This window comes from Muscardinus avellanarius (genome assembly GCF_963383645.1).
Source record: "Muscardinus avellanarius genome assembly, chromosome: 5".
NCBI lineage: Eukaryota > Metazoa > Chordata > Mammalia > Rodentia > Gliridae > Muscardinus > Muscardinus avellanarius.
The window spans coordinates 11537077-11549283 of NC_137790.1; the positions used below are offsets into that span (position 1 = coordinate 11537077).

A 12207-nucleotide genomic window follows, 5' to 3' on the forward strand; every position below is an offset into this window, starting at 1 on the left:
TCCATCCAACAGACAACTAAGATTGGTTATCTGTGGAGATTCATTATTTATGTTAGTCTTTTACCTATCTCTAAATGGTATTGTTTGCTTTTATTGTTGCTAATTCTTAGGATTTCTAGTTGGAATATTAATATACCTTCAGATATAGCATTTGGAAATATTTTATCCCATTCTATCAGTAACTTTTAACTTTGTTTACATTGTCTTTGGATATACAATATTTTTTTAGTTTTTAGGGAGTTTGTTTACTCTTCTGTTGCCTGTGCCATTGAAATCATTTCCAAGAAATCACTGCCAATTTCAATGTTGTGAGGTTTTATGACCCAGATTTTCTTCTAAAAGTTTATAGTCTTAAGATTTATATTTAGGTCTTTTATCTATTTTGAGTTAATATTTGTATATGGTGTTAGGTAAGGGTCCAATTTTATTCTTTTTCATGTAATTATTATTTTTCAACAATATTTAGTTAAAAGATTATTATTTCCCTCACCAAATGTTCGTAGAAACCTTGTCAAAAATAACTTGACAATATAGGGAAGAATTTAGTTCTAGGCTTTTATTTAACTCCAATGGTTTATATATCTGCCTTTAGAACAGTACTACACTGTTTCAATTATTGTAGCTTTATATGGTTTGAAATCAGAAAATATATATATCTTCTAGCTTTGTTCTTTTTTGAGATCGTTTTGGGTATCTAGAGTCCATATTCCATATTAGGATAGATTTTTTTTCTGAAAAATAAATATATAAATATATGATAGTTTCACCTAAAAAAAAAAAAGAAAAAATATTCTCTGTTAAGAAAGAAAGCAAAAAGAAATATTGAAATGTTATCTTTAAGTTATCAAAAGCTTGGTATCAGACAAATGAAACTGTTATGTGAGATTATCATTTTTAATTTTGGATAAATTGCTATAATACTAGATGTCAACCACTAAGCCAAGCATGGGAAGGAGGAATGGGGAGGGAATGGGGTAGGGATTGGGTGGGGGCTGACTGGGTGATGTGTGCATGTATGTCTACATAAGTTTTTTTGTACCCCACTATGAATACAGTGCACCAAAAAAAAAAGAACCTCCTCATAAGTCAAAATGTTTCATTGATTATTATAATCTTCAAATCAACCAAGTCTAGGGTGAGTACAGAGAAGAAATAAAAAATGCTGATGATTTCAGTCAACTGCTAATTCATAAGGAAAAGACCTACCTGAAACATAATTTTTTATGGAAATACATTTTTTTTTTTTTTGGTAGTACTGGGGATGGAACCCTTCTACCTCTGGGCTACACTCCCAGACCTATTTTATATTTTATTTGGAAACAGGGTCTCTTAAGCCAGCGAGGCTGGCTTCGAACCTACGTGATCCTCCTGTCTCTGCCTCCCAAGCGCGGGGATTACAAGCGTGCGCCACCACGCTGGGCTGGAAATGCATTTTTAGTAGGGATAACGATATCTCTTTTTCTGTTCCTTTTTAGCCTAAAAAAAAAAAAAATTAATGTGGCCTGCTAATGTTTTAAAGCCAAAGGTTGATGTGCTGGAAGCCCAGCCCCCTGTGTGGCAATGGGGCGGATGGTGGGCCTTTAAGAGGAGGTGCCCACTGGGAGATACTTAGTCAGTGAGGCAGCTCCTCCTGGGAGGACTGAGGCAGCTGCCCTGGGGCGCTGAGCTCCCTCTTTCCCTAGAGTTGCTTTAAGTGCGAGTGTGAGCCCTGACTCGCTCTCTGGTTTCCTGCTTCAAGATGTGTTCTCCTTTCCCACTGTGCTGTCATTTGCCATGAGGTCCTGTCCAGAACTGAGCTAATGTTTGCACCTTGCCCTTGAGTCTCCAGAACTGTGCACTAAAGAAATAAACTTCTTGTTTTTCATAACATTAGCCTGTCTCAGGTATTTTGTTAGAATGATGTAAAATGGACCAATACAGGGGGCATCTGCCTCAATACCATGAGTCAAAAAACATATTTTTAGACAACATAATCTAAAAGAACTGTTTATGGACAATGACAAATGAAGGTATTGTAGAAACAGAAACCAGAGGGAAGTAGGTAAGCGCAACCACAAGAAAGGTCTCGGCAGAGAGCAGGAAGAGACAGGTGCCCTCTGTGCCCTTCCCTGACCAAGAGGCACACTGCACCTCTGCTTTCCTTGTGCGGACTTTCACCTTAGAGTTCACATGTACCTACTCCATCCCCTCAGCAGTAGTTTCCTGCAAAGGCCCATCAGTTTTCAGACAGAATTACCCCCCAAGAATTTCATAATGTTATAAACTCAGAGGGGAAAAAAAGAAAAACACCTATTTTAAAATATACAATGAAATATAGGAACCAATTCATTTTCAGACTTACCAAATGCAGGTGCACTAGACATGGCAACTGGCTGCTGCTTCATGACAGGGGGAAGTGCAGAGGGCAGCTGATATCCTTGTAGCTTCAGTTTGATGAGCTTCATAGCTATGGAAAATTCCACTTGATCCATTCTTCCATCATTATTCATGTCAGCTAGTGCCCTGCAAACCAGCAGTACAGCCTCAGAACCGCTGAGCACAAAAGAACCTTTCCCAACCACCACTCCCACTGACACGAGAGCAAAATAATCAGCCCCCATTCCTAAGGAGAACAAATACAACAAAACTTATCCACCACGTGACGGGGCAGAACCTACAAGAACTGGCAAGGTTTTACATGAATACCAAATGACTTTTGATGTCATTCTTTACCTGTATATAATATATCATGTAATTTTCAGCTTGAGTCTGCAGATTTAAGATAAAAGATTTCATTTTGAGAAAAAAATGTTCTGAAATTAGATACTGATGATGGCTATCCAACTCTGTGAATATACTACAAACCACTAAATTATATAGTCTGATAGTGAATCTTATTACATAAATTATGTTGCAATTAAAGTTGGTAAGAAAATGAATACAAAACCAGAGAGTATTTGTTCTAGAGAAACTTGGTGAAGTTACTCTGTAGAGTTCTAGACACTTCCACAGCGGGACATGCCATGCTGTGTTATGCTGTGCTTGCTTTTCCATGACATACCAGACTGGAATACTTCTAAGGCTGTTAAAATTAACTTTTCTTTAGAAACCTACCCTGTCTACTCAACAACCCTGAATTTATGAGTGTGCTTGCTATTTGAAAATGATACTCAAACATAATTTGTCCAAGTGAAACTTGTAATGAGCTTCTAAATAAAGTATTAATTCTCAAAGAAGAATAAGGAACAGGAAGAAAAGGCTTAGTACTTACAATTGGAAACTATATTATACAACCAAAACTGCATATGCATGACTTACATGAGAAATATTCAGATTTTATTTCTCTTGGTAGAGATATTAAAAGAGTAAAGATTTATTTTTTTAAACTAATCCTAAGAAAAATTTTATTGGAAACATCAAATAAGACAACTAGCCCAAATAAAATGCCATGGCTAGCAATCTCTTAAATTCAGCCACATCCAGACACTGTCCCCAAAAAGAAAATTAAATTACACAACCTGGGCATTATGGCACACACCTGTAATCCCAACTACTCAAGAGGTGGAGGCAGAATGATCACAAATTTGAGACCAGTCTGGGCAACTTGGCAAGACTGTGTTTTAAATTTTTTAAAAAGAAGGGATGTGGGGAGATGGCTCAGTGGCAGAGTGCTGCCTGCTTAGCACATGTGGGGCCCTGGGTGAGTCCAACACACATCAAAAGAATGCCCACCACGAAGAATAAAAATGTTTAAAATGACAAAAGCTGTAAAGGTCAACATGATTATTTTGGAAAACAGCCACAACGCAAGAAGTTCCTTCTACCTCAGGCCTTCCTGGTCTCCCTGCAGTCATGGCCCCTCTGCACTTCCTCCACCACTAATGAGCTCGGTCAGTTGGATTTGCTCTTCACTGCCCAGTTAGGCCTTCAACTCCCGCCTCAGACTCCTGCGTGGCTACGATTACAGGTCCACACCACAGCAGCCTGCTGTGCTTATACAATTTTATTTAAAAAATATTTTTTTGTGTGTGGTACTGGGGATTGAAGTCAAGGGTGCTCTAACACTAAATTATATCCCCAACCCTTACACTTTTTCTTTAGAGACAGAAACTCAGTAAGTGGCTTAGGCTGGCCTTGAATTTGCGACCCTCTTGCATTAGCATCCAGAGTTGCTGGGTTGATAGGCCACTGCACCCAGCTACATTTCAATCTGTAACAACTGCAAATTTGACCTGTGTGTGACATGCTATCCCAGGGACTGATTCTGGATATTTCTTAACATTTTCAACAATATTTATTACTAATGTCTCCTCACTGAATTTAAACATGTTTTTGTTGTACATCAAGTGTTCATATGATGCAAGACCTATTTCTTTCTTTCTTTTTTTGTGGTACTGGGGATAGAACCCAGGGGCCTACTACCTCCAGGCTACACCCCTGACCTATTTTATATTTTATTTGGAAACAGGGTCTCAATGTGAGACCTATTTCTGAATTCTCTGTTCTAACCAAACAATTCCCAGGCCAATATGATGATGATCTGATGACCCTGGCTCTCTGGCATGTTAGGATAACTTGCAAGGTTCTTTTCCCCTTTTTAAAATTTTTTCTTGACTCTTCATGAATATTTGTATTGCTCTGTGAACTTTAAGATCATTTTCTTTATTCTACACACTCTATAAGACCCAAAACTGATTTATATAATTTTTATAAAACTGATATATTATAAACCAGGCATGGTGGCACACACTTGTAATTCCAGCATTCAGGAGGCTGAGACAGGAAGATCGTGGTTCACAGACAGCCTCAAGTTACTTAGTGAGGCCCTTTGCAAATCAGTAAGACCCTGTCTCAAAATAAAGAATAAAAAATAGGACTGGGAGTATAGCTTGGAGGTAGAATGCCCCTGGGTTCCATCTCTAGTACTGGGGGGGGGGGATATATATATATATATAATAATCTTCCCACCAGAGAAAACTGTCTTCCCATTTCTTCATTGGGACTGCATCACTTTCTTCATATAAACAATAAAGTTTCATTGATAAATGTATTCTAAACAACTTTGTAAATTTTGCCTTAAAGAGTATTTCCCTTATTTCCATCTTTTGGTGCTCATTTCCAGCATAAAGAATTTATTTCATTTTATGTTTTATTTTATAGTTGTGGTACTAAGGCTCAACCCAGGGGTGTTTTACCTCTCAGCCATATCCCCAACCCTATTTTTTTACTTTTCTATTTTGAAACAGAGTCTCACTGGGATTACAGGAACATAGCATAGCAACTGGCTATCTATCTATCTATCTATCTATCTATCTACACACACACACACACACACACACACACATTTTTTTTTTTGCAGGTCTGGGGATGGAACCCAGAGGCATTCGACTTCCGAGCTCCACCCCCTGTGCTATTTTTTATTTTTTAATTTGAAACAGGGTCTCACTAAGTTGCAGAGGGCCTCACTAAGTAGCTGAGGCTGTCGGCGAGCTGCAATCCTCCATTCTCAGCCTCCCAAATGCTGGGATTACAAGCATGCGCCACCATGCCTGGCCTGGCTAAGATTTTATCTTGTTTATTTTTTGGTATTGGTACTGGTCCAGGAACATTCTACCTCTAAGCTACATCGCCAGCCCTTTTTATTTTATGTTTTGAAATAGGGTCTTGCTAGGTTGTTGAGAAACTTCCTAACTTTCTGAGGCTGGTCTCAAACCTGTGGTTCTTCTGCCTCAGTCTCTAAAGTAATAGAATTACAGGCATGAACCATGACCAGCTAAGATTTTATTTATTTAAGTATTTATTTATGTATTTATTTATTTACTGAGGTACTGGAAATTGAACCCAGGAACACTCTACCTCCAAGGTTCACCTGTAGCCCTATCTTTTAGTTTTTATTTTGAAACAGGGTCTAAGTTGTGAAGGCCTCACTAACTTGCTGAGGCTGGCTGCAAACCTGAGATCCTCCTGTCTCAGCCTTCCAAATACTGTAATTGCAAGTGTATACCACAATACCCAGCTATATTTTATTTTTAAAAATGATTTATAGCTGGGTGTGGTGGTGCCTGCCTATAATCTCAGTACCTGGAAGGCTGAAACAGGAGGATCACAGGTTTAAGATCAACCGTAGCAAATTAGCTAAGGCTAATTTTTATTTTATAAAAAATAAAATGAGTCTGGAGTATAGACTGAAGATAGAATGTTTCTGGGTTCAATCCCCAGTACCGCAAAATAAAAAAAGAAAAGAAAACCTACTATGCTATATATAGCTATCTTACCAAACCTCTATGAATCTTATACTAAAAATATGTTAAATAAGTATTCAGTCATATAACTAGAAGTAAAAAGCATTATCTTTCTTTTCCAATATTTATACCTTTTTTTCTTTTTTTTTTTTTGAGCACTGGAGATGATACCCAGGTGCATTCTACCTCCAAGCTACACCCCCAGCCCTATTTTTATTCTTTTTTTTTTTTTTTTTTAGCACTGGGGATGAAAGCCAGGGGCATTCTACCTCTGAGCTACACCCCTAGTCCTATTGTTTTATTCTTTATTTTGAAACAGGGTCTCACTGAGTTGTAGAGGGTCTCATTAAAGAGCCGAGGATGGCTGTTAACCATGATCCTCCTGTCTCAGCCTCCCGAATGCTGGGATTACAAGTGCAAGTGTGCACCACCACACTTGGCTTCATCATTTTTTTTTTTTTTTTTGAAACAGGGTCTCACTGAGTTGCAAAGGGCCTCACTAAGTAGCTGAGGCTGTCCGCCATGATCCTCCTGTCTCAGCCTCCCAAGTACTGGGATTACAAGCATGCGCCACCACACCTAGCTATACCAACCTTTTTATATTGGTCTTACTACCACTAAAACAGTATTAAATATCTTCTTGCTATACCCCCTACCCTATTCTTTATTCTTTATTTCAAACCATGGCCCCACTAAGTTGTACATGGCCTCACTAAGTAGCTGAGGCTGTCCACGAACTGTGATCCTCTGGTCTCAGCCTCCTGAATGCTGGGATTACAAGTGTGTGCCACCACGCCCAGCTGAGTTCTGAGTTTAAATGAAATAGCTAACCTGTGCAGTGGTGGCTTTAATCCCAGTACTTGGGAGGCTGAGACAGGAGGATCACAAGTTCATGGCCACCCTCAGCAACTTAGTGAGGCTCTCCACCACTTAGTGAGACACTCTTTCAAAATAAATAAAATAAAATCAGGTATATAGCTCAGAGGTAGAATGCCTCTGGATTCAAACCCCAGTATCACAAAACATACATAAATAAGTAAATAAAATAAGTGAAATGGCTTCAGTATTTCACTGTTTACAATATTTTGGTAAAGATTCTTGGAAAGTAGTCTGGCATATTTAAACAGTTTTCATTCTACTTATTAAAAAAGGTTGCTGTATTTTTTTTTTCACAAATAGGACCTTTTATTTGTCACTATTAAAAATCTGGACTTTTAAACAGATTCTTGGACTGGTGGTTCATATGAATCAGGTCGCTCGACTTTAGCGCCTGTCTCATCCCCAGTAGCTTTTCCAGAACTGCTACCTTCACCATGAAGCTCCATTAGTTTTCCCAATTCAAACTTGGGTTTCTTCAGCATTTTTACTTTTCTAACGAAGACATCATGAAGAGGATAAATAGACTGGCAAGCCTTTTCTATGTCCTTCCCAATGCTATCTGGAATCAACTTATTGACTACTTCATTGACTAAGTCATTTGTCTGCACCTCCCGGGTCATGATTTCCATCATCTTCTTCCGGATTTGGCGGACCTGTTGGTGCTGAGCATAAGAGGTCTTCCGTATCTGATTGTTGCGTTTTTTAGTAAAACCAACACAGAAGAGACGCAGCAAATAACCATCGGTAGTCTTGACATCAACATGAGCTTCAATCATAGTCTGCCATTTTTTGACCATGGAACACATCTTGTCCCGTGTAAGATCCATGCCATGGAAGTTAGTCAGGCAGTTCTTACCCTGAACGTCCTCAGTGATTAGCTTGAATTTCCTAAATGCGACTTCATCATTCTGCAGATCAGCAAGGCTCACTTCAAACACACGACCCTTGAGGCCATCAGATGCAATTTTAGTTCCTTGAGTCCCCGTGACTAGTGTTTTCCCAATATTTCTTATATTGAACATGGCCGGGGCTTTCACATCATACCAGTCTTTCTTAGAAAATGGATCAACCACTTTCTTCTTGGCTCCCTTCTTGCCGCCTTTAGTAAGGCGCTTGTTCTTGCCAACCGCCATGGTGCCGCTGGGAGAGCCAAAAGGGCTGTATTTTTTATCAAAGGCCAAATCTGTACCTGCTAATCTAATCACAAATCTTTTCCTCTTGTCTGGTGATATTAAGGCTAATGGTAATACAATTTATTGGTTCAGGACCAATCTTGAACTACTGGCCTAACGTTGCCAGAGTATATTATTCTTTTGATACACTGTGAAATTCCATGTGCCATAATTTTCTTATTTTTTTCATTTAGATTCATAACTATAATTAGTCCCCATGATTTTTATACTATCTTTCAAAGTTAGGTAAATAAAACGAAATAGCAAACATTCCTTCTTTTGCCAAGTATTCTTAAAAAGATATTCAGGTATGACTGGGAGTGTAGCTCAGTGGTAACATGTCTGCCTAGCATACGTGAGGCCCTAAGTTCAACTCCAGTCAGACACACACACACACACACACACACACACACACACACAAACACACACACTTGAATAAAAATAAAGGTTGTTTAAAAAAAGATATTCAACTACTTTAAACAGTTTTCAGGGGGTAAAATGTTAATAAAGGAATAAACAGCAGTATGGATACTTTAGTATTTATTTTTAAATAAATAAATCAGACAGAGGCCCACCCCTACTCCCCATGCTGATGCCCCCAAAATGTGTCTTCTAGTAAATACCAGAAATATCTAATGTGGGATAATGAGTGGGTTAGGAGAGAAAAGAGTTCCTAGTAATGGTTTAATTAGAATAATTTAGTGTGCTAAAAACTTTCCCACGTAAGTGCCTCCATGAGTAAGAAGAAACATGTAATTCTCAGATGCTAGAGTCTTAAGTTTAAATAGCTACCATAATTTCATCATTTGGTTGAGAGTTTTGCAATTCTTAAAAATGTTTCTCCAAATCAATAAGCTCAGCTTTCCACCCTTCCCCCAACACACTGGACTAGAGCTGACCTTCTATTTCACAAGGCTTCTCTGATAAACTGTACTTCAGTTCTGCCATCCATTTCTTCTCCCGTTTATTTCTTTCTCTAGTTAACTCATTTTTCCTAATCCCCTCAAAGACTGTAAGTCTGACGATACTGAGATTAAATTCATAAAACTTCCAAAGTAAAAATACATGCTAAAACAGCAATTTCTATACATGACTCTTGAAACAAACTTGTTTTGAATATAGCATTTAGCCTGATGTTAAAAGCTGTAGTTAGCCATGCATGATGGTGCACACTTGTAATACCAATAGTTAGGAGACTGAGACAGAAGGATCACAAGTTCAAAGCCAGCCTTGGCAACTTAGTGAGGCTTTAAGCAACCTAATGAGACCCTCTTTACCAAATAAGAAATAATACTGGGCTGGAGGCAGAATGCCTCTGGGTTCAATCCTCAGTACCAAAAAAAAAAAAAAAAGAAAAAAAAAAGAAAAAGAAAAAGAAAAAAAAGAAATGGATGAGATATGCTGGAAACCAAAGCTCAGCTTTTTTATTTGATTTGTACAAATAAATGATACATCACTCTTACACACTGTTGATGGGGGAAAGCACTACAACTGCTAATGGAAGGAAAACCATGTAATCAGTGATTGTACACCTAGGAAATGCATCTAAAGATACATTTCCTATAACACAAAGGCACATATGCATAAGGTCATTTACTGTTGGACTATCTGTAATTGTAAAATATTGTAAATAACTTAAATGCATGGACACAGGACATCGGTTGAATAAACTACAGTATGGCCTCCACAATGAGTACTATAGAAATGTAAAAGGAAAATGAGGAAGATCTCTATGGAGTGATACAAGGTTTCCAGGACATGTAATGAAATGAGAAAAGAACAAAAAAGGCAATTGTAAGAAATAATCTATGTATAAATACATACACATTACACATGACGTACCTAATTTTCCCCCTTATGGAAGTAACAAATAAGGGCTAGCAAGAAACTAGCAAGTCAGGCATGGCACTTCACGTCTGGGAGTCTAAGATAGGACGATCTCAGGTTCAAGGCCAGTCTTAGTAATTTAGTAAGACCCTGTTCAAAAAAGAAAGGAAGGAAGGAAGGAAGGAAGAAAGAAAGAGAGAGAGAGAGAAAGAAAGAAAGATAGGTGGGAACAGGAAATGAAGAACAGGAAAGTGACTGGCCTTCTCTGAGTGAAACTCTTTGGATAATCTGAGCTTTTAGAAACTTTTTAATGTATTATATATTAAAAGGATAAAATTGGCTAGGCAGGTAATTCAGTACTTGGGAGGCTGAGACATGCAGATTGCAGGTTCAAAAACAGCCTTAGCAACATAGTGAGACTCTCAGCAACCTAGCGAGATCTTGTTTCAAAGCAAAACCAAAAATAGTAGTAGTAGTAGTAGTAGTAGTAGTAGTAGTAGTAGTAATAATAATGATAATGAGATGAAGAAGGAGGAGGAGGAGGAGGAGGAGGAGGAGGAGAAGAAGAAGAAGAAGAAGAAGAAGAAGAAGAAGAAGAAGAAGAAGAAGAAGAAGAAGAAAAGGAGAAGGAGGAGGAGGAGGAAACAACCACCGCCAGATGCGGTGGTACATATTTATTATCCCAGTACTTGGGAAGTCACAGGTAAAGACCACTTAGTGGTAACTTAAGAAGACTGTGTTTCAAAATAAATAATGAAAAGGGCTGAGGTAGAAAAAAAATCCAGTACCATAAATAAATAATTCCACAAAGATGAGAAGGGATACCTAATAATATTTTAAATAAATGTCCTAACAGGAGGGGAACAAAAGCTAATCTAAATAACCACTCAAGAGACTTCCGGGAAGATGGCAACCAAGAAAAGCGGGGCTTAAGAGCCCCGCTAACAACTAATCTCCATTACCACAAAATCAGCACTTTCATAGCCAGAAAACACCATCACCAGAGAAACAAAAAAAATCACCAGGCTCCAGAGAGGAAGGGGACTCAGAACAAAGCTCAGAGCCACAGAGGAGATACATCGGCCTCATGCCCGAGGACGTGGCAGCAGCACCTTACTGCCGGCGGCAGCAGCGAGTTCACCGGATGGCTACAGCGAGCCGAGGTGAGCCGCTGCGGAGCAGCCGGGCGGTATTTTTCGGCGCAGGGAGCATCTAAAGCTCCCAGTGGCTGAGCTCAGCACACGCTGCAGGGACTCAGAGCGAAGCTCAAAACCAGAGAACAAATACGCCAGCCTCATGGCCGAGGGTGTGGCAGCGGTGCCATATTGCCACCGGCGGCAGCAGCAGTGAATTCACCGAGTCCACTACAGCTCGATCTGCGTACTCAACAACAGTGAGTCAAATTGCGTGCCCCAGAGGAGAAATCCCAGTACTGCACTCCCAGGGACTTGACCCAGTGGGGGAGTGGCGGTGGCAGAGATATCACACCATAGGAGAACGCCCAACCCGGCACCCCCCCATAGTCTAAAGCAGCCTCTATCGACTCCCTGGGTCTGAAACTCTGTGATACAACCCAGTAAAGGAGTAGTAGGGTCTGAGATACCACAGACTCAAGATCCAGAGCACCTTAAGCAAAGTTGTAGTGACCCAAGGGAAGAACCCAGAGAAGGCACAAACTTCCAAAATCATGGGAAAGAGGAATAATAATGGAGCAATGAATGCCTACAAGCCCACAACATCAGAACCTGAAAAAACAGAAATTCAGAGATTTCTAGAAGATCAAATCAGGAAAATAACTGTAGAAATAATAGAGGTGTTTCAAAAAGAATTCAGAGAGCCAAAAAGAGATAAAGGATGCAATTAATGAAGTAAAGACCTCAATTCAAAGTACAAACAACCGATTAGACCACATGGAGAATAGAATCTCGCTCTTAGAAGATGAGCAATCCAAAAATGAACTCAGAGTTTCTAATCTAGAAAAAAATATCCGACACCAGGAATCTGACATTGAAGATATATGGGCCCATTTTAAGAGAGTTAACCTAAGAATAATTGGAATAGAGGAGGGAAAAGAAGGTGAAACCAAAGGGATCAACAATCTCTTCAAG

General features: G+C 39.1%; 2 protein-coding genes across 3 annotated transcripts in view; both read right to left on the bottom strand.

Annotated features, from left to right (window-relative positions):
• ITSN1 (intersectin 1) overlaps positions 1 to 12207 on the bottom strand; it is a gene marked incomplete at both ends in the record, with an annotated part of 173042 nt that overhangs the window by 149117 nt on the left and 11718 nt on the right. For both annotated transcript variants that reach the window (XM_080695676.1, XM_080695677.1), the window contains one exon: positions 2342 to 2502. In XM_080695676.1, coding sequence (XP_080551802.1) covers positions 2342 to 2502 — 161 coding nt within the window. The remainder of the gene's footprint in view (positions 1 to 2341; positions 2503 to 12207) is intronic.
• LOC308262912 (small ribosomal subunit protein eS1-like) lies at positions 7436 to 8233 on the bottom strand (the record flags this gene model as incomplete). The annotated part of the gene is made up of 1 exon (XM_080695678.1): positions 7436 to 8233. One exon carries the CDS (start codon positions 8231 to 8233, stop codon positions 7436 to 7438), a length of 798 nt encoding a protein of 265 aa, XP_080551804.1.